The following is a 25785-nucleotide window of genomic DNA, read 5'->3' on the forward strand; positions in this document are numbered from 1 at the left end:
ATGTTTAAATCTTTAAACCATTTCAAGATAATTTTTTGTGAGCGGTGTAAGATGGGGTCCAATTTCATTCTTTTACATGTGAATATCCAATTTTCTCAGTGCCATTTATTAAAAAGATTGTCTTTTCTCCACAGAGTAGTCTTGGCTCCCTAGTCAAATATTAGCTGACTGTATACACATGGGTTTATTTCCGGGCTCTCAATTCTGTTCTCTACAACACAGCTGAAAATCAAGAAGTGTGATACTTTGGATTTAGGATTGCTCTGGCTATTTTGGGTCTTTTGTGGTTCCATATAAACTTTAGAATTGTTTTTTCTACTTCCATAAAAAATGCCATTGGTTTTTTTTTTTTTTTTTTTAGGCAAGGCAACCGTTGGTTGACCTCACAGATTACAAGGCCCTTGTCATCTTACAATCCTTTTTTAAATTTTTTAAAAAAATTTTTTTATGCCTACAGCACCTGGTCTTCCTTGGTGGTCTCCTATCTAAGTACTAACCAGACCTGACCCTGCTTAGCTTCCGAGATCAGACGGGCTCGGGCATGTTCAGGGTAGCATGGCCATAGACACTACTGGAATCTTGATAGGGATTCCATTGGATTTGTATTGACATTTTAACGTTAATTCTTCCAATTCATAAACATGAGATACCTTTCCATTTAATTTCTTTCATTGTTGACTTCTAATATTCGGAGTAGAGATATTTCACCTCCTTGGTTAAATTTATTCCTATGTTATTTGTTTTAATGGTATTGTAAATGAGATCATTTTCAGATAATTTGTTAAGTGTATAGAATGTTACTGATTTTTGTATCCTGCAACTTTACTGAATTCATTCATTAGCTCTATCAGCTTTCTGGTGGAATCTTAGGATTCTGTACACATGAAATCATGTCATCTACAAAGAGACAATTTTACATATTATTTCCCAATTCTGAGGCCTTTTCTTTTTCTTGCCTAACTGCTCTGGCTAGAACTTCCGGTGCTATGCTGAAGAGGAGTGGTGAGCGTGGGTACCCTTCTGTTGTCCCTAATCTTAGAGGTAAAACTTCCAGTCTTCCGCCATTGAGTATGACGTTAGCTGTGGGATTGCCTTATATGGCCTTTGTTACGTTGAGGTATGTTCCTTCTATACTTGAGATCTGATCATGAACAGATGCTGAATTTTGTCACATGCTTTTTTTCTGTATTGAGATGTGATCCTTCCTTTCGTTCTATTAATGTGATGTGTCAAACTGATTGATTTGCATGTGCTCAACCACCCTTGCTTCCCAGGGACAAATCCCACTTGATCGTGTGCTGAATTCGGTTTGCTAGTATGTTACTGAGAATTTTTGCGCCTATATTCATCAGCGATGTTAGCCTGCAGTTTTTTGTTGTGGTAGTGTCTTGGTCTGCCATTTCTATCAGTGTGATGCCGACTTTGTAAAATGAGTTTGAGTGTTCCCTCCTTTTTGCTTTTTTGGAAGCGTTTGAGAAGGGCTGGCATTTTAATTCTTTAAACGTTTGGTAAAATTCACCTATGAAGCCACTGGGTCCTGTTGACTATCTGTTAGATTTTTGATTCCTGACTCAGTCTCTTTACTGGTAATCGGTCCGTTCTGATTTTCTATTTCTTCCTGCTTCAGTCTTGGTAGATTGTATGTTACTAAGAACTTTTACATTTATTCTAGGTTTTCCGGGTTGTTGGCATATAGCTGCTCATAGTAGCCTCTTATGATCCATTGTATGTCTGTTGTCAGTTTACGTTTCCATTTTCATTTATAATTGTTGATCTGGGTCTTCTTTTTCCTGTGCTTAGTCTACATAAAAGTTTATCAATTTTTTCTTTCGAAGAACAAACTTAGTTTTGTTAATCTTTTCTAGTACATTTGCTAAGACTTGTTTTGCGGCCTGACGTGGTCTATCCCAGGAAACATTTCATGTCCGCTGGCGAAGAGTGTGTAATCTGCTGTCAGACAAAATGCTCTTCATGTGTCTGTCAGGCCCATTTGGTCTAAGCGATGATCAGATCTGCTGTTTCCTTATTGTCTAGATGATCCAGTCCTTGTTGAGAGTGGGTTCTTCGACCATTATTGTTGTTTCTTTTTGCTCTGTAAGTTTTTGCTTTATACGTACAGGTGCTCCGATGTTGGGTGCATAAATATTTACAATTGTTACATCTTGATGGACTGAACCCTTTATGATTGTGACCTTCCTTTCTCTTTTCACTGTTTTCAGTTTAAAGGGTTTTGTCTGATGTAAGTGGAGCTACCTTGCTTCTCTGGGGTTACCATTCGCTTGTAACGTCACTCCCAATCGGTGTGTGCCTTTAAGGCTAAAGGAAGTTATTATAGGTAGCATATTATTGGGTCTTGTCTTTTTTTCCATTCTGCCATTGTGTCTTCTGATTGGAAAACTTAATCCTTTTACATTTAAAGTAATTACTGCCAGGTAAGGACTTACAGCTGCCATTTTGTTAACTGTTTTCTGGCTGTTTTGGACATCCATTTTTCCTTGTTTCTTATCCTCCTGTGCTTTTTAAAGTGAATTATGCACTGCCATTACCTTATTACAGAATCCAGCTTTGATTGTGTATAACCATTACTAGTGAGTTTTGTGTTACCTTCTCATGTTTTTAGAAAGACCATTAGCAGCCTTTTATTTCTACTCAAAGAGCTCCCTTTAGCATTCTCGTGGGATGAGGCTGGAGTGGAGGTTCCCAAGAAGTGACCCACCATGTCCACCATGGGCTCTTTTCCTCCTGGAAGTACAGGCTCAGGGGAGACCTGTGCCAGCACAGAGAGGGGCAGTGTGGTCAGTGCGTGGCGGCTCCTCCTCCCCTCCCGCCGTGCTGTGTCTCGCCCTCTGCGGTGCAGACGGGTCCTAGGATTCACACGGCGGTGTCTTGTCCATGCAGAGTTGTTCGTTCTTCTTATGAGGGGGAGTGAAGCTAGGAATGACCTATGTCACCATCATGGTGACACTTCTCAGAGTTCACTTTCAAGGCATGATCTTACTGAGTTGCATCAGTCGATCAGGACAGCTGGACGTCCCCCTGGGCACCACATGTCCACCTCCCAGGCCTGTTACTGTTGACTATATCCTTACACAGTCAAGTTCTCCTTCAGAGTCTCACTCTCTTTGTTTTTTTTAAGATGCTCAAGTTAAAACAACAAATAAACCCTTCCTCAAGCCCTCAGATTCGTTTTAATATCAACCTTCTCCTAGTGACATCCCTCTAGCATCCCACCTGCAGACTCCATTTCCTTAGCTCCCAGCTGATTCCTGGCGCCGTCCACACCGCTGTCCACACCGGCTTCCAGCCTCATCCCCTTCTCCTGGTCAGCATTCCCCAATGCCTCACTGTCTTTTAAATTAGAACCAGGTATGTTGATTTGAAAAGTGAAACAGCATCCAACTACTTGGAAATTAAAAGCAAAAACAACAACAAAAAGCCCCACCAAAAACGAAGTCCTCTATTCTTCTAAATAATTCTTAGAGAAAAAACACATTGCATTTCCGAGACGACTTAGGAAATTAAACATTACCTATGAGACATGGTCAGAATGATAACCAGAGAAAATTTATAGTACTCGATGTTTTCACTATTAAATAAGAAAATATGGTAACCCAAACATTCCGTCCAAAAGGGTAGAAGGCAGGAATAAAAAAAAATACAAGGAGAGCAGGAAGAAGGCATTAATTAGAAAAAACAAACTCACAAATTATATGAGAAATACTAAAATTGATCTTCCTGGTTCCGTAAGTAAAAAAAGAAAATAGATATCCTCAGCCTAGTACAGTCGGAATAAAAGTGATAAACACACATACTAACTAAGGAGGAAAAAGTAACCAGATAAGCGTTTTCTAAGCATGGTAAAAGAAGGCTGCATATACCTCTAAGCTAATAAATTTGAAAAAAATTTTAATTGGTTTTCAAAGAAGATATTAATAAAAGTAGACTCAAGAGAATAGAAAACCTGAATAATCATGGGAGAAAAGCTGTCAAAATTACTTCCCCAAATTTAATTTTTATGAGCAAGTTCTTTAAAAAGTTTAAAGAAACACTAAGAATTATTCTTACGTTTTAAAAAAATTCTCAAGCATAAAGCTTTGTTCATTTAACATTAGCATAACCAATATATAAAAACTTGATAGAGGTTAAAAATGATAATAGACCGGCTGTTTCACCCCAGAGACATGAAACCCACCCAGGGCGGGATTCTGGGAAGGCGGAGGCGGCACTGATGTGGGTCCTCCCACCTCTCGAGGTTCCCCCGAGAAACCAGAAACCGCGCACATGACCATATTTTGTGACAAGGTGTCACCATGAGAGCTGAAATATGAGTGGACAGAGTCAGACCACCAACCGCTACAAAACCCGCACGGTCTCAGATCGCAGACAGGATGCGATGGAAAGTACTCACCTTATTTGAGTCAGAGTTAAAATCCTCTTTTATTATTTTCTTTATGAAAACTGCCTTTAAAGACAATGTATGCAAAAACCAAGTTCCGCCCCCCAAACATGAAAATTGTTGCAAACTTTCTAAAATGTGAGAAAACCAAACTACTTAAGCGATTTAGAAAAAAAGTACAGGTAGGTCCCAGGAGGCTGCAGGAAATGCTGCCGCCACAGCTGAGGCCTGCTGTCCCCTCGCTCCAGGCAGTCAGCTGAAGCAGGCCGCACCTCGTGAACCCTGGCAAGCCTGAGGGGACGGACGCAGGACGCATCGCCCCATCGCCCCATCGTACGGGGACAGGCACCGCCAGGCAAACGGGCAGAACCAGAACGCGGAAAAAAGGCTCCCAAGTTACTGCTGAGTTGGGTGCAGCCTCACTTTAATGAAACTTTCTTCCAGAGAAAAAAGAAAAACCCAAGGATGAAGAGAAGGACAAGCTCGGCACGTGGCTCGGCAACGTGTGCGTCTTCTTCATGAACACGCTGTTCCAAGCGCACAAGCACGAAGAAGTTCTCAAGGAGAGAGTGGAGGAACAGAGGCTGCTGCACGCAGCCCTGGCCAAGCAGAGGCAAATGGAGGACGACGAGCTGGAAGCCAAGTACCTTTGTGACCCCTCTCAGCTCCTTCCCTCCCGCCCGGGCTCTCGGCCTCTCGGCCTCTCTCGCTCCCTCTCCCTTCCTCTCCCTCCCTCCATCCTTCCCTCTCCCTCTCTGCCTCTCTTGCTCCCTCTCCCTTCCTCTCCCTCCCTCCATCCTTCTCTCTCCCTCTCTGCCTCTCTCGCTCCCTCTCGCTCCCTCTCCCTGTCTCGCTATCTGGAGCTGCCGGAAGCTTCAGGGCCAGATGCTTTCATGAAAAGTATTCGGCTTCCTAGGGGTGGCAGGTCCTCTCATGGTACAAAGAACCTCAGCCACGTGGAGGAATCCTGCCTCTGGGCCCCCTGCTCTTCCGCTGGCTATCTAAAGTGCTGACACCTGTGTCCCCAGGTTCACGCAAAGAGGCAAAGTGACAGAGTGGCCGAGTCAGGCCACAGACCTAGACTGCCCGGGTTCAAATCCCAGCCCCGCCCCTGAACGCTTGGGAGACCCTAGGCAAGGTCACTGGGTGCCTCGGCCTCCCGAGGGGCTGTCGTGAGCATTAAGCGAGCTAACGTTTGTGAAGCATCTAGAACCATGCCTGGCACGTGGGGAGCACCCCATAAGTGCCGCACTTACTGTTTCAGAAACACTGTTCAGGCTCGGTTCTACGCAGGAGTGTTGGTCCAGAGTACAAACGCCTGCTTTTTGTAAAGTGCCTCTCAAGCCTGTCAGTGTGTCGAAGGAAGCGTTAAAGGGTCTTGAAGAACAAGACCACGGAGCGTTTTAAAAGGCCACCTACTAGCTGCTATGTTGTACGCAGTACCTTCAGATATATGAAAATTGCGTTCTGGGTTTTCTAGATGTGGCATCACTTTATTTTAGGCAAAGTGATGATAATTTACAATCTCATTTACAAAAACGTTGAAATCCAGGGATGGACTACTTTATACCACATAGAGCATAAAAACTGGTTTTGAAATTACAAAGAAAAAAACAAAAAACCAACCTTCTTGTGTTTGCTTCCTGTGTTAGGCTGAATAGCTTGAGGGAGGAAGAGGCCAAAAGACAAGACTATGAGGTCGACATCACCGTGATCAAGGAACCGGTGGACGCCCCATCCAGGAGTTTCACGATGAGCCCCCCGAAAGAGGAGATGGTGTCCCAGTCCAAATCCATCACAAGTAAGAAAAGGAGAAGATAGGTTACTGGGTTTGCAAATGAGCCTCAAGAACAAGCAGATGTAAAAGTTTAGAGCCGAAGCACAGGAACAAACTTCCTGATCAATAAAGTGGCTTGCTTTACTCGTCTTAGTGTTTTTGAAATACCACTGCGTTTCGGTTCCTTCGGGTTGGATCACCGAAACGCCTGCATTTTGAAAAGTGAGCTGAATGAAAGTACATGTATATATGGCTGTTAAATGAGTATATTTAATATGATTTTTAACAAAATCAAAGTATTGGTAGTGAAGCTCAGGATCCCGTCAAACCATAAAACCAATTAGGAATTGGTGAGAAGTGGATGAAGTTATTTAAACATTTCTTCGGTCCCCCCAGCCCCAGCCCCAGCCCCAAACAGCAACTCTGCCTCCTGTAACCGCCCTGTACCCAAAACCTACCTGTCCTTCACACGCCGCCATGTCTACGGCTCTTTTCTTGGTCCTTTCCTGTTGAGTCCCACGGCCCCGCAAATGTCGCATGGACCAAAGGCCAAACCGCTGGACCAGGAGCAGGTGTGCCGTCAGCAGTTAAGTGAATATTTTGTCTGTTAGAAAATATCGGAGCTAATAATTTGTTAAAATTTAAGAGTAGCCACCAAAGCATAAAAATATAACCTATAGCTTCCAAACTAGCAGAAAGAAGAAAACTATCATCCATCATAAAGCTGGGAAAAGGGAAAACAACAAAGAAAAAATGGAAAATAAAATGGAAATGGAAAATAAAAGCTGGTGGGGAAAAATGCAAAGATACCAGTAACCGCCAGTTTAACAGGTGAAACTCACCTTTCCCTCCCCCAAACCCCCCACCCTGAGGTGGTGAGGTTGGATTAAAAAAATCAAGGGAAACATTTTTGACAAAACCATGTGGGAAGGATGAAAACATAGAAAAAGATAACCAGGAAAATCTAATCAAGATGGCCGGAACAGCAAGGAATAGTAAAGGCAGATAAAACAATTTAAAGCAAACGTCCCCATGATGGAGATAAAAATCAAAATGAGAAAAGGACAACCAAGCAAAAAGATGCATTACTAGTCTGCATCTTCCTATCAGCCTTGCAAAAGCGGACAACTGTAGGGAAGAAAGCTACAATCACAATGGAAGAAACGGGTGAGGAAAACCAGTATTTACTCAGGCTACGATGTAAGCAACTAAAACGTCTGAGCAGCAGTTAGAAACCAGAATGCAACAGAGAGAAATACTGGCTACATTTTAAGTTTAAAAAGTGCAACAATTTCAAATGATACGCCGGAGACTACCGTCTGATTATATTGCAATTGATAAGTCGGCAGTGGATCCATGCAATAAAGCCTAATATCATTAGAAACCAAAACATACGCTCTTAAGTAACCCCTGGGTTAAGGGGATATCATAATGGGAATTGTGAGCTGTGTATAAGATTGGGTGACGGTGAGAACACTATACATCGACAAGGTCCTTCCGTCTCACGTAGCTCAGGATAGCTACGTAGAAGGCTTATGCGGGTCAGGTAAGGACACAGGAGCCCCTGTTGGGGCCGGGGCGGCGCCAGTTTCTAGACCATACCTGGCTAGTTTCATCCACACTCTGGGATATCCAGGCCACTACAAGCTAGGTTAAATAAAATTCAGCCAGGCTCCATCTCAGCTACGAAGCTGCATGCAGAGTGTGGCCACCTGGGAGTTCTACACGATGAATGAGGACAGCTTTATGTTTACACCACACTGGGGCACTTTGCTTAAGGTCTGTTATTATAGGTGGCCTAAAAAATCAAGTTAGTCCTCAAGACAAAAACGAGGGCTAACAGTTACTCTGAGCAAAGGCCCTATTTCGCCACCTCAGGTCTAGTGACCAGGGAAGGGACCCCTAACTCTGAGAAGCTCTAGCTGCTTAAATATCCCCAAGGACAGGTCAAGGACCCACTGGACAGTGAGGTCTACAAACAGGCAACAGGAAACTCAATGCAAAACCAGAATTTTAAAAAGTTTTAACAATTTATTAGTCTTATTTTCCAGTAAAATATTCACATGTCAAAAGAATGGAATGACAGAGACGTAGCCGACTGCCTTCAGTTAATTCCACATAAATATTTAAAATCTAAAAACTTCAGGGGATCATCAGACTGAGTAGAAATTTGATTCTTCAAAGCAAGTATTGCTTTACTATTGTCATTAATTCAGTCAATAATATGACCAATAACCTGCAGTGGTGAACAAAACGCTTGCTGAGTTTTTAAAAAGATGTTTCGGTGAGCCATCAGCAGTCAGTCCAAGAAGAATATGTTATTGAATTGCGTTGCACAAAGTTTCTTTACCTCTTCTGCAAGAAGAACAGAAAACGGTAAGAAATAGAGGTTTCCGCTTACAGGTTATACGATATCTATATTAGCACCTTAAAATCTTCTGGAAGAAAGTTGGGAATAAACGAACACCTGCATTAATTTTGATCTCAAATCCCAGAAGCCTGGGTAAAAAATGTGAATAAACCGAGAGACAGAAAAAGCTTATCATGCCTATTTAACATGGAGAAACTCTGCTGCTTTGGGTCTGAGAAAGCTCGAACCCAACACCCAGGGTGCCTACGACACCCACCGCTTAGGAGCTCATGGGGTCAGGGGCACGACGTCGCAAGCCCTGAGAAGCCTGATGCCACAGCACACACTCAGGGTGGCCGCAACCCTGCGCCGCAGATCAAGTGCTCCGCAGAGGCGACACTGTCCTGCCTCGACTCCCGCTGTAATGAGGCTCGTCCTAACTGGCGTTTCTAATGCGCACAGCTATTGTGTTCATGAAACAGAAAACTTTAGTAGACGCCTTAGAAGATGCAGAAAAAAGCAGCCTCACACCTAACTTCTCTTACAGGTGCCACTTGGGGTGCCTGTACTGTCCGCTCCTTGTTCCAGGTCGCTCTCAGAGCAGCAAGGGAGCCTGATGCCGTGAGGGTGACACCCCCTTTCCTCCAGGGCACAAACATGGTCAGGATCAGGCAAAGCGGTTGCTTGGATCACCGCGTGCCGAGGACCAGACCAAATGCTCTGGCTGCAAGACGGAAGGGAACTTCTGCGTCACAAGGCTGCCCGCGCGCAGAGATGGCTGAAAATTGCCACGTGACCCTGGCAGCTCTCGCCTAAGTGTGTGTTCTCATTGCAGGAAATAAAAAGAGGATCTCTCTCCCTTTAGTATTATAAGGATGATGCCAAGTTTCCCGTGATGCAGGACATTTTTTCACATACTTTTTTTGAGGAACTAAGCTATTAAAAAACAATGAATTAAATGACATTTCCTTTAAGCAACAGAGGCTTCTGCTCAGAATCTCAACAGTCGCAACGTTCTGTTCAGTGTATTTCTTAGTATGTTGAAAAGACAGGCGTTTTTAAACATCGATAGCATTAAAATTCTCAAATACCAAATCCTATTTACCATTTACTTCAATCAGGTTTGCATTTTTTTGATTCAAAATAACATACAGCTCCCGCTGATCAGACTTTTTCCCAACGACCCAATAATCACTCATCGCTTTCACGATGACTTCTTCATCCTCGTCCACTCTGCAAGACAAGAGTTTTAAAATGCCATAGTTTATGATAAATACGGCCAGATCGTGCAAAACAATCTAAAATAAGAAACGGGAAGCTTCAGTCATTTGGAAAGTTCAGGGAATCACGTCCGAGTGACCAGTGACCTCTGGGATTAATGCTCTGTTTGGAAATGGCCCCCCAAAAGGTGGGCAGTGTGAGCCCCTCTAAGGGGTCCCTGGGTCACTTGGTTTTGAAGATGATTCCTTAATGTCTCTCATTAGAAAGGGGGGACCTAATTTGACAGGTGGTTCGATTTACCTGGTAAAATCACTGTTGATGTCACCCAGAATCTTCATTAAATCCGGATGAACAGACGTAAGCGACACACTGGGTGTTTTCCTCATGTGAATTGTACTTTTCTCTGCTAAATTCATATGGTTGAAGTAGATAAACTTAAACTGGGGTTCTTTTTCAGACCTGTGAAAAATGTCATTAAAATGGGAACATTCTGAAAGAAAAAATTATCCAAACTCTACAACGACACTGTTAAAACTTTAAATCTGTGTGGCTAAGCCTTGTATTTTCGATGGCTGGACCTTCAAATTAAGAATCTCAGTTAAGATGTAACAGGCTCCTCTTTCATTAGTAACTTCCTTGATATCTGTGTGGTACTCAATATGATGAAATTTCCCAAAGCTGAAGTGTATTTTTTAAAAACCAAAAATATTTTAACCATTTTGTGATGATTTTCTCAAAAGTATGATGTGTTATAAATGGCAATCACTTGGTTATTCCCTGAATTTTTTAAAAATACAAACTAAATCAATACAGGCCATTTATTTTCTAGTGGAGGGCGTCAGCAAATCTGGCCATTTTTCTAAATAAAGTTTTACCGGAACGCTGCCACACCCGGCGCTTATGAGCCAGTTGCTGCTTTCACACGTAAACGATAGTTGAGTAGTTGCAACACATACAGCCCCCAAATCTAGAACAGGCCGGGCACAGAACCGGTCTCTGGGATCAGGACTGCTGCCTCACGCACACTGCACCCCATCAACAAGGCCCTTGAGATGCTGCCTCGAGACGCCACTAGGGTCTTCTTCCTCCTTCGGGGCTGCCCCCAACTCCTCTGAGATATGAGTTGTGGAGGTCCCAGGACCGGAGCGTAAAATGGTTTGGGTCAGAAGGATTTCCAGAAGAAAAACACATTACCTTTGTATTTGAAACCTTTTTACCTTTAGTTGATATTTATGGTCTGTAAAATCTCAGAAGCATCTTAAGGTCAGCTCTCAAAGATAACTACATTTCTAGAATTCCTATTTTTGGGCACACCCCTAAATTGTGCGGAGCTTATGCCAGGGACCCTATCTTTCAGGGGGCCAGTGACACTGTACAGTGGGTCTCTTAACAGTCGAAAAACTGCCCTCTAGAACAGACGGACGTGTACTAAAACATGTATAGCAAGATCTTAATTGCAGAATGTAAGTAGGAGGTATATGGGTGTGCACTACACAATTTTTGCAACTTCCCTATGTCTGAAAATTTTCATAGTAAAATATTGGAGACAAAACTGCTCTCTAATGACACAGTAATTAATATCCCAGGCTGCCTCCTTTCTTCTGCACAATCCTAAGCACGGTTCATCCTATTTGTGAAAGAGAAGGTGCCTGACAGCAGGTTTACCTCTGGAAATGTGTTGCTGAGTTACCTGAAATCTCACATCTCCCGAAAGCACACTCAGAACAGTTAGCATGTCCGGTAACGGCCCGGGCTTCGGGGATGCAGATCGCTACACTTTGTCGCTCTCTGCTCATAGTGTGCATGATGCGACAGATTTAACTCACTCAGGTCTCCTTCAAAATAGAAAATCTGGCAGTTTAATGCTAAAAAAAAAAAAATTAAATGATTTCACAGCACCGTGTGGATGTACGCTGAGCTGGCACTCTCCTTAGTTTTATCTTGTCAAAAACGAAGTGAGCTGTCAACAGCAACAATCCACACACAGATACCGAACCTAAATGTACCTTCACTTGGGGCCCATTTGTAACCTCTCCATAGGCTGGTGCTCATGTAAGACCACACACTGTGCATATAACAAATGATCGCTACAAACGAGGATACGTACGAACTCACGGCACTTTAGTTACTTCTCAACCATGTGGCAAGTCCACAGAAGAGGGCTTTTATTTCTCAAAGTCCTGTCCATTTACTCGCTTTATTTTTACAGTAATTCCACTTTACATGGAGGAGAAAGCAGAAAGAGGTTTGACGACTTCAGAGCTTAGACCCAGACGAGTTTGACCTTGAGTCTCTTGCTGCCTGGCACGGAGCCCTGCAAGCTGCCAGCCTCAGCACCAACACTCCAACAGCTTCCGGCACAGCCAGTTTCACCCTGCCCACTTCTACACAACATGGCAGAGTGTTTCTGGTCTATGCAAAGCAAAAGCCTGCAGGTTACTCCTGCCGGTGTGAATTTCACAATTGAGGCTGGTCGAGTGGGATGTTAATGGCACTCACCAGGCCAAGTCCACAGGCACAGGCAGCACACCTAAGCCTTACATTCACGCTAGGATCAGGGGAGAGCCCAGGGGATGCATTAAGAGAGACCTAAGCCCAACCATCAACGAGGATACATTAATAGAGACCCAGCCTCAACCAACAACGAGGGGTAGGAACCCAAGAACAGTTCCCCAGGAAGCTTTCCAGACAGAGCTGAACAGCACACTGCTGTTCTCTGGATTCAGAGAAAAACACGAATGTCAATTTGCTGTCTATATTCTTAAGTAAAAACCACCTTTACTCTTCCAAAACCAATTAAATGCTTGAAAGTAAATATGAAGCAAAGTACAAACCCAGATACTCTTCTGTTGATGTTAAATTGCTCACAAATGTCAGATGCCAGCACTGTGAGCTGGGGCCCAACAATGCCATCCAGTCTTCGGCAAAAATCCAGCGTAGGCTGTACAGAGGCTGGCAAGAAATTTTAAAACAGTGTTATGATACCTTGTGTTTAAAAGGTCATTATTCACTTCACTGTCTTAAGAAGAATTTTATCATCTTTACTGAATTAACAATTCGAATTAAACTTTTACTGAATCCAGGAGATAAAACAATCAAATGATCAGCTTTCCCTACCTACCCCCCCACCCCCAAATAGAAGAGAAACAGAAGAATCAAAGTTAGTTATATTTAAGATGGAAAAAAAAAATCAAAGACCTATTTCATTGTGAATGTTGAGTTAAACACGGCCTTTGGGTGGTAAATTGCTTGCCCACCCTGAGTAGACCTAAGGTCAAACATGTCTTTAACGAACATTACACAGCAGTAGTCGTGGGCCAGGTGTTGCTTGGCACTTCACAATCATTACCTCATCTAATCCTCAAAGCTCCCTGTAAAATGGGTACCACTGTCATCATCCCACGGTCAGGGAGGCACAGAAAGGTGCCCTGATCCTGCTGCTGACAAGTGGGACAACTAGGGCTAGAAAAATACTAGAAAGAGCTAGTTAAGACGAGGCCCTAATGGGGCGCAGCACCTGATACAGGTGCTATGTTGCCGAAGACAACATATTCACCACTTAGGAATATACCGCAGCGAACTGTAAAGAGGACAGGCTTATCTGAGGCGGGGTCAGATACAGGGTGTACCTACCGTCGATCATAAAGCACACGGCTGCGCTCATGGCCTGGGAGGGGAAAATGAACCAGAGATTACAAAATGGTACAAAAAAGATGACTTAATCACCAGATGCAGTGACCTTGTCTGACACTTGAGATGACTTAATCGCCAGATGCAGAGACCTTGTCTGACACTTGATTTGAACAAATCGACCTACAGATACTTCTTAGCTAATTGGAGAACTGTGGACTGGATATCAGATGATATTAAGGAAGAATGGTTTACTTCATCAGACGTGATAAGCGTGATGGCTATGTGAAAACAGATGTTCTTCTTAGAGATGCAAATGGAAGTATTTACGAGTGAAATGACAAGATGATTTAAAATGCTCTGGCAAAAAAAAAAAACATGTAGAGAAGACAGATGAAAGATTACCATCTTGTTAATTAATTAAGCTGTGTGATGGGTACCTGGGGATTCATTATTCGAGTCTGTTTTTGTGTACGTTTGAAATTTCCATTAACGCAATTAAAAACCACAGCAAATTAATGTCACCTTGTTTCACTTTTTATTATAACCATTATTGCAATTATGACATTAGCAAGTACCAGCAACTTACATCAACGAAGATCATAAACAACCCAAAATGGTTAAGTTTATCAAAGCAATGTACAGTGTTAAAAACATGTCAGATAGAACATATTGATTTATAATAAAAAAGAAAAGCAAAAGACTTCCTTCTCTGGGGCCCGGTCCCACAGGCGACTACTCTTCATCATTTTAGGTCACAGAGCTATACCGCTGCTACCTGCAGGCAGCATACTGACTCCCTAGTTCCGTCAGGATGGACGTGACACGTCATCTGCCTTACTCCTCCTCGCTGTGGTTTACGGCCACTCTAGTTCCTTCGCTGGTCACCTTACAGCCCCAAATGGCTCGTTTCTCATGCCACCAGTTACAGGTACGAGCTGCTGGGTCGCTAACTTTTTAAAAGAGGACATTTAGTTTGTACTTGTCCCCGCACCTCTCCCCACTTCCACCTCTCGGCCTCTATCATGGTCACAGTTGATGACGTCTACGTTATTTTGTAATTAAATCGGAATTATTATTTGCCTATAAACAGGTTGCAAAATCGGTGGCTTACAGGCCAGTTCCACCCAATATGTTTCTTTGTGTGTAATTTTGACTTAGATGCCAATTAGTTTTCTACCGAATTTCCAATTTTCAGCCTCTCCTGAAATACCAGGGTATCTGGGACCACTGGCCCTGCAACCTGAGGCACTCTCTGGTGGATCTGAGCAGCGGCTGGAGAAAATTATAAAAAACCTTTAAATTTTCCGAGGGAAATTGTCCTAAGGGAGGACAGCAAACGGAGGGTGTTTATTCAAGAAAATCTGCAAATACTGTAGCTTTCTAGCTGTAAACACATATATTAAGAAGATCTCGAATCTATAATCTAACCTTCCATCTTAAAACCTTGGAAAAGATAAGAGCAAATTAACCCTAAAGTGAGCACAAGGAGGAATATGACATAGATTAGAGCTGAAATAAATGAAATAGAGAATAGAAGAATTGAAAAAAAGAAACCAAAACTTCCTTTTCGGAAAAGATCAACGAAACTGAAAAAACTTTAGCTAAACCTCTAGACCAAGCGAAAAAGAAGGAAGACTCAAATTACTAAAATGAGGAACGAAAGAAGAGCCGTCGCTGCTGGCTTTACAGGGAGAAAAAAGACTCGACGGTACGATACCATGAAAAACTATATACCGACAAACTGAATAACTTAAGCGAAATGGACAAATTCCTAGAAAGATACAAACTACTGAAAACGACCCAAGAAGAAACAGAAAATCAGAAAAAATCTGAAACAAGAGACTAATTTATAATTTAAAAATTTCCAACAAAGAAAAGCCCAGATGTAGATGGCTTCGCTGTGACCAAATATTTATAGAATTAACATCGGCCCTTCGCAAAGATTTCTAAAAAAACAGGCGGAGATGTTCCTTATACTGAGGCAGGTATTACCCTGACGCCCAAACCAGAGACTTCGAAAGAAAAGAAAGCCACTATCCCTTATGGCCCTGAGCCTGTGCGGGATCAGCTGGACCTACTAAGGGCCAAAGACCAAGGTCAGCGACTGGGGTGGTCAGTTGTGTCTACGTGACCAACCCAATAAAACTGTGGACGTCAAGGCTCGGGTCAGCTTCCCTGGGTGGCAGTACTCTGCATGGCTTCGCCGGGAGAGAACACCTGGAAGCTGGCACCTGGCAACTGCTGGCACCTGGCGACTGTCCCTTCTACCTCTTTCCTGGGCTGACTTTAGTCTGTACGTTTTCACTGTAATAAACTGTAAATGTGAGCGTAGTGGCTGCTGAGTCCTTCCCGTGAACTACTGAACCTGAGGGTGGTCTCGAGGACCCCCAAATCAGCAGTTGGTGTCAGGAGTGAGGGTAGTCTTGGGGCCTCCTGAACTCTGCAGCTAGAAACCATTCAATTGAATTATATCTCAATAAAGCTGTTTAAAAAACTATCTCTTTAACATAACCATGATGCCATCGACGCATCCAAAATTACATCTGTTGGCCGACTTTAAAAATGGAAATCCAGGCTTGCATTCCCTTCATTAACGGTTCAAAGCCATCGCCATTCAGAAGAGGGTGATTTTGGCTCGATACAAAAATGGACTCTTCCCTCTTCCACCTGCCATTAACCCGATGTCGAAATCCCAGAACCGACCCCCTCTCTCTTTCCTTTCAGTTTTCTCTCTTGTCGTTTCGTCTTACGTTCTAAGGCTGGGCAACTTATCTTTAATCCCTCTAATGAATTTCTTATGTCAAAAATTACATCTTCAGGGGTAAGGAGCTGAGGGGTTATTGCTAAATGGGTACAGAATTTGGGGTGAAAAGTTTTGGAAACGGTGGTGATGGCTGCACAACACTGTGGATGTATTTAATGTCACTGAATTGTCCTCTTAAAATGGTTCACATAAGTTTTATGTGATATATATCTCACAATAAAAAATACCTTAAACATTATATTTTCAATTAACTGAAGTTTAACACATCCTTGACTGTCGCATCTTCCTGCCAGCTCTCTAGACACTTCTCTGACCTCTGTGAACACTGATTTTGAGGAGTTCTCTTTTGTTCCCAGTCATTTTGTTTCTCTCAGGACCTAAGGGCTGTTTTTCTGATCACACTCAAGAATGAAGGAACCGGAAGGCTGACTAGGGCGGGAGGCCTCGCTCAGGTGAGGGATGAGGGCGGCAGTTTTGGGGTACACCGTGACGCCAGAAGGAGAAGGACCTTGTTCTCAGGTGCTGACACTCGCATTAGCCATGCCAGGTCTCTCCAGACCGTTTCCTTCCCAGAAAAAGACGCTCAGTTTTCCCCTGGGACAGGCGCTCAGCGCCCACCTGCCTCGAGGACGGGGAGGGGGGGAGGGTGAGGGGTGGGGGGTGTGTGACTGAACGGCTCACAGTCCTCGCTTCACTTATTCCCTTTGTCTCTGACTCCGGACTCCCGAGGTGGCCGCTGCCCAGCTGGGGCTTCTCCGGGCCTCTGCGCACCCTCCCCGCTCACCGCCCAGGCTTTAGCCCCCTCCGCTCTCCTGTCAGGCATCACCCTCACTTCTCCTTGCCACTTTCTGGGGAGCTGCAGAATTCCCTCCCCCTCTACGGCCATCTCCCCGCTGTGCTCTTACGGCATCATTTCTAAGCCTCTACGAATGAAAACAAAACTGTACTCTCGGGAGGGACAGAAGACACACATCTACGCGCAGCCTCCTTTTTTGAACTAAAACCTGCCTTAAAAAAAAAAAAACCAACCTAACATAAATATATATCCTTGGAAGATGACATCCTGATAGACACCAAGACTGTCCTTATGAATGAGCAAGTCCATGGTTTTAAAACCAGAGCGAAGGCAGTATTCACTGAAGTGTGGGCGGGCTGCACCAGAGGGCACCCAAGGGACAACCTGAGCCTTGGTGGCCTTGGCTTGGCGAGCACACAGGATGGCACGGCCTTAGACACCTACTTGCTCACAAATGACCAAGTGATTTAACAGGAGCTGAGACAACTATCCCCTAAGATACCCTTTTTGAGTATCTACAATGATAACTTCCAGCATCTGTTCTGAGAAACGTTTCAGGTGTTTGCACGCTTGTTCGCGTACACGTACTTTAATATTGATCGCTTACTTTAATATTGATCTGTAAAAACAGCGGTTACCTTATAAACAATTAAATGGAGTGCCTCATAAGTGTCATCTGTATTTACAAAGATTTTGGGGAATCTGCATTTTGCTTCTGGATCATTAAGGTTCAAGGGTCCAGTCAGAAATCTGAAAAGTGAGCACAGAGATGACTCAACTCAATTAGGTAAATTATAAACAGGAATATATAAATGCAGTACATGCCTACTTAATATACGGCCATTTTGGAGGGAAGCTAGCCACTACTCAGAAAACACCGAATCAGAGTACGAAAAAGTAAATAGCTTTGTCTACGGCCATCCCACCCTGAATGTGCCCGATCATATCTGATCTCGGAAGCTAAGCAGGGTCAGGCCTGGTTAGTAGTTGGATGGGAGACCCCCTTAGGAAGATCAGGTGCTGTAGGTGTTAAAAAAAAAAAAGAAAGAAAGAAAGAAAGAAAAAGTAATAGTTTTAATTCATCGGAAAGAACAGAATTTCCTTTGCTGATTATTGTCAATAAAACAGCACAAGGGTTAATTCGGTGTTCGTGATTTTTATCTTTACCAAAAAGATAATAAAATCCAACACAGTACATGGGAGAACAGAAGTCCTACCTTCCATAGTGCTGAAGATTTCCTGGCATTTCTGCCCTTATGGGAGAATCCCTTCCTGCCAGCTGTAAACAAATTTAATGTTGAGAAATGACTTATCGGACTCTCTACTTTCAAAGCCTTCCGATACAGCATCCCTATCTACTAGTTGGCCCCATGACATCTTTCTCATCAATTCCCCATATTCCTCTCCATGAAATAAAGGGAGGCGGCTTCCAGAAGTACATGAAAACTCACCGATTTCAACCAGAACTATTATAACCCTAAATTCCATATAGTGATGGAGTACTATTTATGGTAATAACTGAAATCCCCTATGTGGTTAATAGGCGATGACATAAATTACTCGACTTCGCCTCTTACCACCCCTACAGGGAATACTCTCTTCCTATTTTCTAGCTGTGGAAACGGCGGTTCAGGGAAGTTCACCAACGCACACAGCTCCTAGGTAGCAGGGTTGGGCACCAGACCCAAGCCTGTCTGATGTCAAAGCCTTCAGCCATGCCATTGTGGCTCTGCGCAGATTTATATTTGTAGCATACTCCTAGTTTCTTTTGCTGAAGATACAGTATTTCAACATACAAAGAAAAAAAAAATCCAAACCCAATAGTTATGTTAGCTAAAACTTGTTATTCTTCTAAAAAATTTCAATCGATGTTTAATCTACATAAAATTTAGCATGTGACGGCAAATGAAGGATTGAAAAACATAGTCCATCCAATAGTAAAAGTGCACAGACATCTCTCACGTGCAGTTTCTACTGAGACGACCTCACGCGTCCGCGTTCACATCGCCCTGTTGGACAGCGCCGCTTTCTGTTTTATCAGCCCGCTCCTCAGGCATAATAGAAAGCACCGTTATCTGCTTTTGCAACAGCACCGTCACACACGGAAAAGCCTCCTGAAGTGATCCTTCCGAGGGGCTGTTGTGAGCAGGGGCTTAGCATCAGGCAGTCCCAGAGACCAAGTCCCGGCTCTGCTACTTACTAGCTAGGTGACCCTAGGTAAGTCACTTAAGCTCCTTAAGCTTGGGTATCCTATCTGTAAGATGGAGATGAGGTACCCAGCTTTTAGAATGGCTGTCAGGAGATGCGCATTTGCCAGGCACTTAGTACAGTGCCTGGCGTACGGCACGTGCTCCACAAACATTAGCCACTGTATTCGAACCAGCAGAAAGAAACTAAGGGGAAGGCCCGGTGCTTCTCAAAACCTTGTTTTCTATTTCTTATCAAAGATATTTTCCTTATTTTAAGTCATGGCTTTAAAATAATGGAGGGAGAGACACAGAGAGGAGCACACGTGTGCACCTGGGCTAAGGTGATGACTTTATGGGCTATGAATACTTTCCGCTTCCAGCTAATTAAAGCTACGAAGGGATACTCTGGGGAGCACGCTGTGGTATAATTTATAATATTATATTTTCTCTGCAGAAAATCGAGAAATTAGGCGCCAGAGTGGAAAAGGCACGCAGGCAATATGACATCAATTCAAAGTTAGATGACACGTTCAAGATGAAAAGACAAAAGGATTAACCATTGTTTTGGCGAAGATCCCTGGCATTTTCAGAGCTCCCGGAACTGTACCTAAAATCCAGTTTTTTTCCTTCTACTCAATGAAATGCTCCTCTTTCAAACGTACTTTTGTTATCGCATTTCAACACAATAAAATGAAGAGCTGACATATGTGGTTTTCTGTGCTAAGTTATACACAACTAAATATACTAAATATCACACTAGTAATATAAAATATAGATCAGAACGGTCCCACCCATAACCACATTACTGCGCCCTCTTCCCCAGCCCTCCAAACCTGTGTCTGTAAACATACACATATGCATATGCATGCGCGCACACACACACACACACACACACACACACACACACACACACACACACACAGTCTGCCTGTCTATCCAAAGAAAGCGCTATTAGCACCCAATCGTACCTCGGGTTCAATATGCCTCGGAAATAGAGATGTGGTGAGGTATTTGTATAAAATTCTCATGTCATCTTGTTCTAATCCACTCCTGAAACAACAGAAAGGTATTGTTAACTCTGGAAGCAGTCTTCTGTCTTTCCATGACTCTATGACAAAGTGCATCTTTCGCCTTTCACATGATATTAAGAGGCCCTTTCCTGGACTGGGAACTTCAAGAAGGAATGAACCACACTTAAGTCCCAGCACTAGAACTTTATCCTGACCTGCTAAAGGCTGCAACTATGTAGTCTTATATTTTATATGCCATTTAAAATAAAGAGTTGCAACTTGACTCTCTGGTTGAATTCCACGCAGGCTTCTTCGGGGAGATGAATGACCACACGCTCCACTTCTGGCCGAAGGTTTCCCTTCGCTTTCCGGGTTACACAGTAATGCCATCTTCTTTCATGTGACATCCCAGAAAATACCGGGATGCTGTGGACCGGAAATTGGTCCTTCTCTTAGAAGTGAATGTGGATTTTAACACTGATGTCCATGTAGGCGAAAAGAAAGAAAAGAAGCCAAGTTCAGGCAAACCATCTGATCTGAAATGAGGCAGGAACGAGCAGCACGTTGAAAAACTCCTGAGACCAGGAGGCATCGGACTCTTTGAAGTCGTTTATTTAGGTGGGAACATCGACAATGAGTCTGTATTTGGGGGTTTTCTGTTCAAGGAAATTGAAAAAAATCACGAGGAAATCTCACTATATAAATGGAGCCTCACACCCCATTCCGGAGGCTCTCTCCCCCTTTCCCGGGAAAATGACAGGTTAGCAAGGTCGGGTCTGTCCTGGCGCACAGGTGTGCCCGCCTCCCGGGGCTTCCTGGCTTTCTCTGACCTCTTTCTCCTCCCCTACCGCGTCTCCTATTTCGAGGTTTGATTTTCATAACGTCTCGTCCACCACTAAAATTAGAAGGAAGCCCCAAGCTCTTAGCAGTTTTGTTTTGTTTCCTGCCTGGCAGAGAGAGAGGTTCCGGGTCCAAAGTTAAGGCCAAAATAGAAGAAGCGCTTGGGAACATTTAGTGCTTGTCCTGTGACAACACCGACTCTGAAATGATCTCGCGGCCAACGAGGCAGATGGAATTTCCACATCAAACACATAGAAAGGTCACCCACTTTTTCTGCGGCAGAAATAAATGAGATAAGGGGGGAAAAGAGAAAAACAAGTCCTGGATGTTATTTTCCTTTCGAGACATAAATAAGTGCCAGTGAGGAGGGGCTGTTGAATGAGAAGACAGTACAGAAAGAATTACGAGCTGGGCAATAACTCCTGGAGCTGTGTTTCCAATCGCAGCAGATACTGGGCACGTCTGGCTACCGAGCTCTCGAGATGTGGCTGGTCAAAATGACTGTAACGTACATGCTGGATTTTTAAGATTCAGCACAGAAAGACTAGCTCGTTAATAATTATGTTATTACATGTTGAAATATTTTAGAAATACCAGACCAAAATATATATTATAATTAATTTCACCAGTTTTTTTATTCTATTGTGGCTACTAGAAATTTGAAAGTTAACACATGTGGCTGGCAATTTCGTTCTTATTGGACGCTGAGTAGAAAATACCCTATGACAGGAAACGGCAGACAACACTTAACGACTTATTACGTGCACTGTGCTTTCCACATTTACTATACCATTTCTTTGAAGATGTTTTTGGAAAAGCACCAAAATAAAAATAGGATTCCAAAATCTAACTTGATAAAACATCATCTTCACCTTTCACTGAGCCAGTTTTAAACTCCTCTGCTTGTAATTTGAAACAGAATCACCCTAGTTTCGGTTTAAATAATCACCGCTTTATTTTGACAATATCTATAAAGATGTTTCCTGCTTTGCCCCTTGCTATTAGTTTCAGTTTGACAACCTGCTATCCATCCAGTCACTACTATTTTTATTATCCCAAAAGATTTTCTTCTTTTACATGCCAAGCCTTAGGGTGTACCTACCAGATTAGTTGGTCGTTATAGAGAAAGGCAGTGTATTTGACTATACTCAGGCTTTCCTCCATTCTATTAATAAAGGACTGGATTTTCAAATAAGTCATTTTATCCAATGGGAAGAAGCTGATTCCACCAAAAATGTCAAGTAGATCGCATGACTGCAAGTGCAACGTTTGCAAATACTATAGGAAAAATAAGGCATAACATTTATTTGAATCTTTTTCTTAATAGTACTCTTTGACAACTGAAATTAATTAGTCTTAACTTATGTACAATTATATACTAGCAAACAGCATACTGACAAGACCAACAGGTAGGTGAGCCATAGATAACTGGATTTGAAAATACAAAGTTCCAAATCAATATCAAGTTTCGATTCAATTTCAAAATATAAAGTTCAAACGCAGCTAGTTAATGTTTATTCAGTAGAGTGTTTTACCTCTTTAAAGTATTTAATTCCTTATATTAGGGCTCAAATTAGGTTAACCTCATTAGGGACCCATAAAGCGATATCACGGACAGACAGTGCCATCTTACACTAAAATCATGTTAGAAGGACATGCGGTCAGTTGTACCCCCTGATGTGTAAGAGAATGAAAAAGACAAAAACAGGAATCAGGAGATATTATGAGAGTGAATAATGATGTTCACTAAAGTGAACAAATAAGAAAAGTAATTCAGAAAACCAAAATAATTTAAAAATAGATATCGAAGGTCATTCAGGGAGAAAATAAACCGGATTTGAACAGAGGTTGGGTGAGATATGCAAAATCAATTTACAGAGAAAAAGAATGGCAACTATTTAGGGACATTCATTTATCACTTGGGAAAAATCACACTAATAACCCCTAATGTGATATAAAGTCTGTGTCATAGCCAAATACTTTTATCTTCAGTCAACAGACTATGCCTGTTTAGTGAACAGAATCAATACACAAGAACGTGCGACTCAGCTGAAGAGTTTAATTTTGCTAGTGAACCAATCTACCACACAGTAAGTTCACTTTTGAGGAAGCCCACTCTGACAGATGCAGGCGGAATAAGGATGAAGCAAAAAGATGTTTCAAGACACTTTAAGTAGCTGTGCACAAATGGCAAGGTGCAATGATCCTGCACAAAAGGTCAGAAAGGTTCAAGGGCACGAGTCTGATGAGTTTCCACACTGGTCTGGTTTTGCCACAACTTTCAAGCTGAGCTTTTTGCGTGTGAGAAACAAACTTGTCTGTATACTTCTCTAAGGGGCTATTTGAACACTATCAAAATTATAAATAAAATTCAAAATACTTACCCGATGGAAGAATTTCTCTAATCTTTCTTTTAGGAGCTTGACACCTCCATCTTCCATGGCTCTCAGAAATGTACCATTAAAAAGCTAATGGTGTAAAAGATTTTAAAAAGTCAATTCCTATGCCCTTCAATTACCCAGTCTAACAAGTTCTTTTAATTACTATGGCTTATTTAATTCCCCCAGTGTCTTTTATATACAAAAGATATTTCTATGAGAAAGGATGAGTTATAAGTCACAAAAAATTAACACACTGTTAAGTGATGTTATAATTTTTATGAAATCACCTGTTTTGGGCATGATTTTTAACCTTCACTCATACCTAAATTCAGCTTTACATAAAATAACCAGACTTCTTAAACCATATAAATATCTGCAGTATGCATTTCATTCAAGAACATGGACTGTCTTGTTCACCAATGGGAATACATTCCTAGTACAAGGCCAGGAATAGAGCAGGACTCAAACTCTGAATATGTGTACACATAAACTTCAATACTGTTCCAAAGGACCCATTATTTCCTCCCATAAAACAGACAGACAGTCACCTTGCGGTCATCTAAAGAACTGAGAACTATTTTTAAACAACCCCTGTAAATAGGGGTAACTGGTTAGCTTTAAATCAGAAAGAATGTCATGCTTACCTTGTACATGCTGTAGCATTGCTGGAGCACTGAGCTATAAACCTTGTCCTACAAACAACACAAAGACATGGCATGAGATTCTATTCAAAGGAAAAAATTTGATTATACAGCAGAGGTACAGTGACCCTTGGCGAAGCAGTATGCTTATAAACCTGGTCCCACAATAGTTGTGTCCCGAAAAAAGAGGTATTTAGATTATAAACCAATGAGCCTGATTTTAGGAGTGCTTTTAAACACAGATGATTAGTAGAATGCATTAGTGAGGTAAGGTGTATAAACACTTTTATAAGATTGTCCTAATGTAAACAACAGACATAAAACTTCACTGTGTACCCTGAGAAACTTCTGCAAAAGTGACATGGCTTAAATTTGACCAAGTCACCCAACATAGTAATACGTTTTCTAAAAATGTGAAATAAAAAACGACACCTTACCAACAACTCCTCCTCTTGATATTCAACAACTGGTTTTCCATCTTTACTTTGTTTTTCAATGATAGGATTCCGAACCACCTACAAAATTTGATAAACTGATATTACATAAGGAATCAATTATATGTGCTTTTAATTTCTCCTAAATTAAAAAATGTATACATGTCGCAATTTCTTAAAAGACAAACACAGAAACACAACTTCTTAAAACAGCCCCAAGAACAAATACACCAAATAGGAGTTTGATTAGAAAGCTGCAACCAACTTTATTGTAATTTTACTTTGATGCAACAGCCAGAGGACTTTCCTAAATTCCTAAATGTAAAGATCACCCATAACTTTCCTATACAAATTAAAAAAGATGTACTATGTGTGTAAATACCATGACCATCCAGAAATTTTCTTCTGGTTCATTGAAGAACTGTCTATTCTTCTGTGTATGTAAAGATTTTGCAGGTTTTGATGGACTAAAGGTCCTAAAAAGATTAAAAGAATATGTTGGGGACAATTATCCAGTATAAAGTGTAAGAATTCACTGAGCTTTGCAAATGTACATTTAAAAACATTACCTTGTAAACTGTACAATAGCTTCACATAATCCGACATTTCTAATTTTTTCATTCTTCTCTACTTCATTTGGATAATAAAACAAAATTTTATTTTCCTCCTAAAATATGAAGAAACAGAATCACATTAACATAAACACTTTTTCACATTAGCTGTTGCAGATGCTAAGTTTAACATCAACCTCTCATGTCATACATACTAAAGGTAAACAACAAAACCTCAAAATAAAAAACTTCTAGCGAAACAATTGTCTTCTCGCTGTGTAAATAACGCCCACCAGCCTGAAAGACAATTAAGTCACACGTCATCTAAAGTAGCACTAGACAGTTCCTCTGAAATTCCATATTTGGAGTCCTTTCCTCACGTTAATTTATAATAAATACACCAACGCTTGCAAAAAATAAGCGCGTGGCCTGCGCAGGTGCATAAACTTACACATCCTCCCAAATTAAACCCAGCAGGTTCACCGATAATTAGACTGACAGCCTTTAAAGGACTGTGATTTGCTGCCAATAAAACGTAACTCTGGACATCCTTTGAGGAAGTCACTGTCCCCACCTAAAACAAAAAACAAAACAAAATAAAAAAACTCTTTCTATTTATTTACTTATTAACTTGGAAAAAAAACTTTCCGAGGGTCCTCCACGCCTGCATTATTCTAGGGCTACGGTGCACCGTCCTTGTTCCACGCTTCTCCTAGTTGGAAACTTCCAGTAAGAGACATCAACTCAATTTTAATCACTCGATTTTAATCACGGAATTGCTGCAAAGTGAAAACAGACTCCA

The 25785-nt window shown here is 42.0% G+C and overlaps 2 protein-coding genes and 2 pseudogenes across 2 annotated transcripts in view; 2 read left to right on the forward strand and 2 right to left on the reverse strand.

Annotated features, from left to right (window-relative positions):
- The window catches only part of LOC105294626 (radial spoke head 10 homolog B), a 32093-nt gene extending 25771 nt beyond the window's left edge, over positions 1-6322 (forward strand). Inside the window, exons 19-20 of the mRNA XM_023532772.1 lie at positions 4841-5039; positions 6049-6322. Of these exons, the coding sequence (XP_023388540.1) occupies positions 4841-5039; positions 6049-6217 (368 nt within the window). The 3' untranslated portion in view covers positions 6218-6322. The remainder of the gene's footprint in view (positions 1-4840; positions 5040-6048) is intronic.
- On the reverse strand, positions 449-567 carry LOC111742289 (annotated as a pseudogene).
- A 1862-nt stretch (positions 6323-8184) lies between the features above and the next one.
- On the reverse strand, positions 8185-25109 carry CCZ1 (CCZ1 homolog, vacuolar protein trafficking and biogenesis associated). Its single transcript, XM_011363857.2, has 14 exons — positions 25002-25109; positions 24815-24908; positions 24436-24513; positions 24002-24049; positions 23361-23444; positions 22079-22254; positions 20095-20176; positions 18155-18216; positions 17576-17687; positions 13378-13411; positions 12579-12696; positions 10045-10203; positions 9629-9756; positions 8185-8528 (listed from the first exon to the last, which is right to left on the reverse strand). The coding sequence occupies exons 2-14, from the start codon at positions 24821-24823 to the stop codon at positions 8473-8475; spliced, it is 1146 nt and encodes a 381-aa protein (XP_011362159.1). The 5' UTR covers positions 24824-24908; positions 25002-25109; the 3' UTR covers positions 8185-8472.
- LOC111742292 lies at positions 17847-17966 on the forward strand (annotated as a pseudogene).
- Positions 25110-25785: the final 676 nt, after the last annotated feature.

The sequence above is a fragment of the Pteropus vampyrus genome, unplaced genomic scaffold, assembly GCF_000151845.1.
Source record: "Pteropus vampyrus isolate Shadow unplaced genomic scaffold, Pvam_2.0 Scaffold90, whole genome shotgun sequence".
NCBI lineage: Eukaryota > Metazoa > Chordata > Mammalia > Chiroptera > Pteropodidae > Pteropus > Pteropus vampyrus.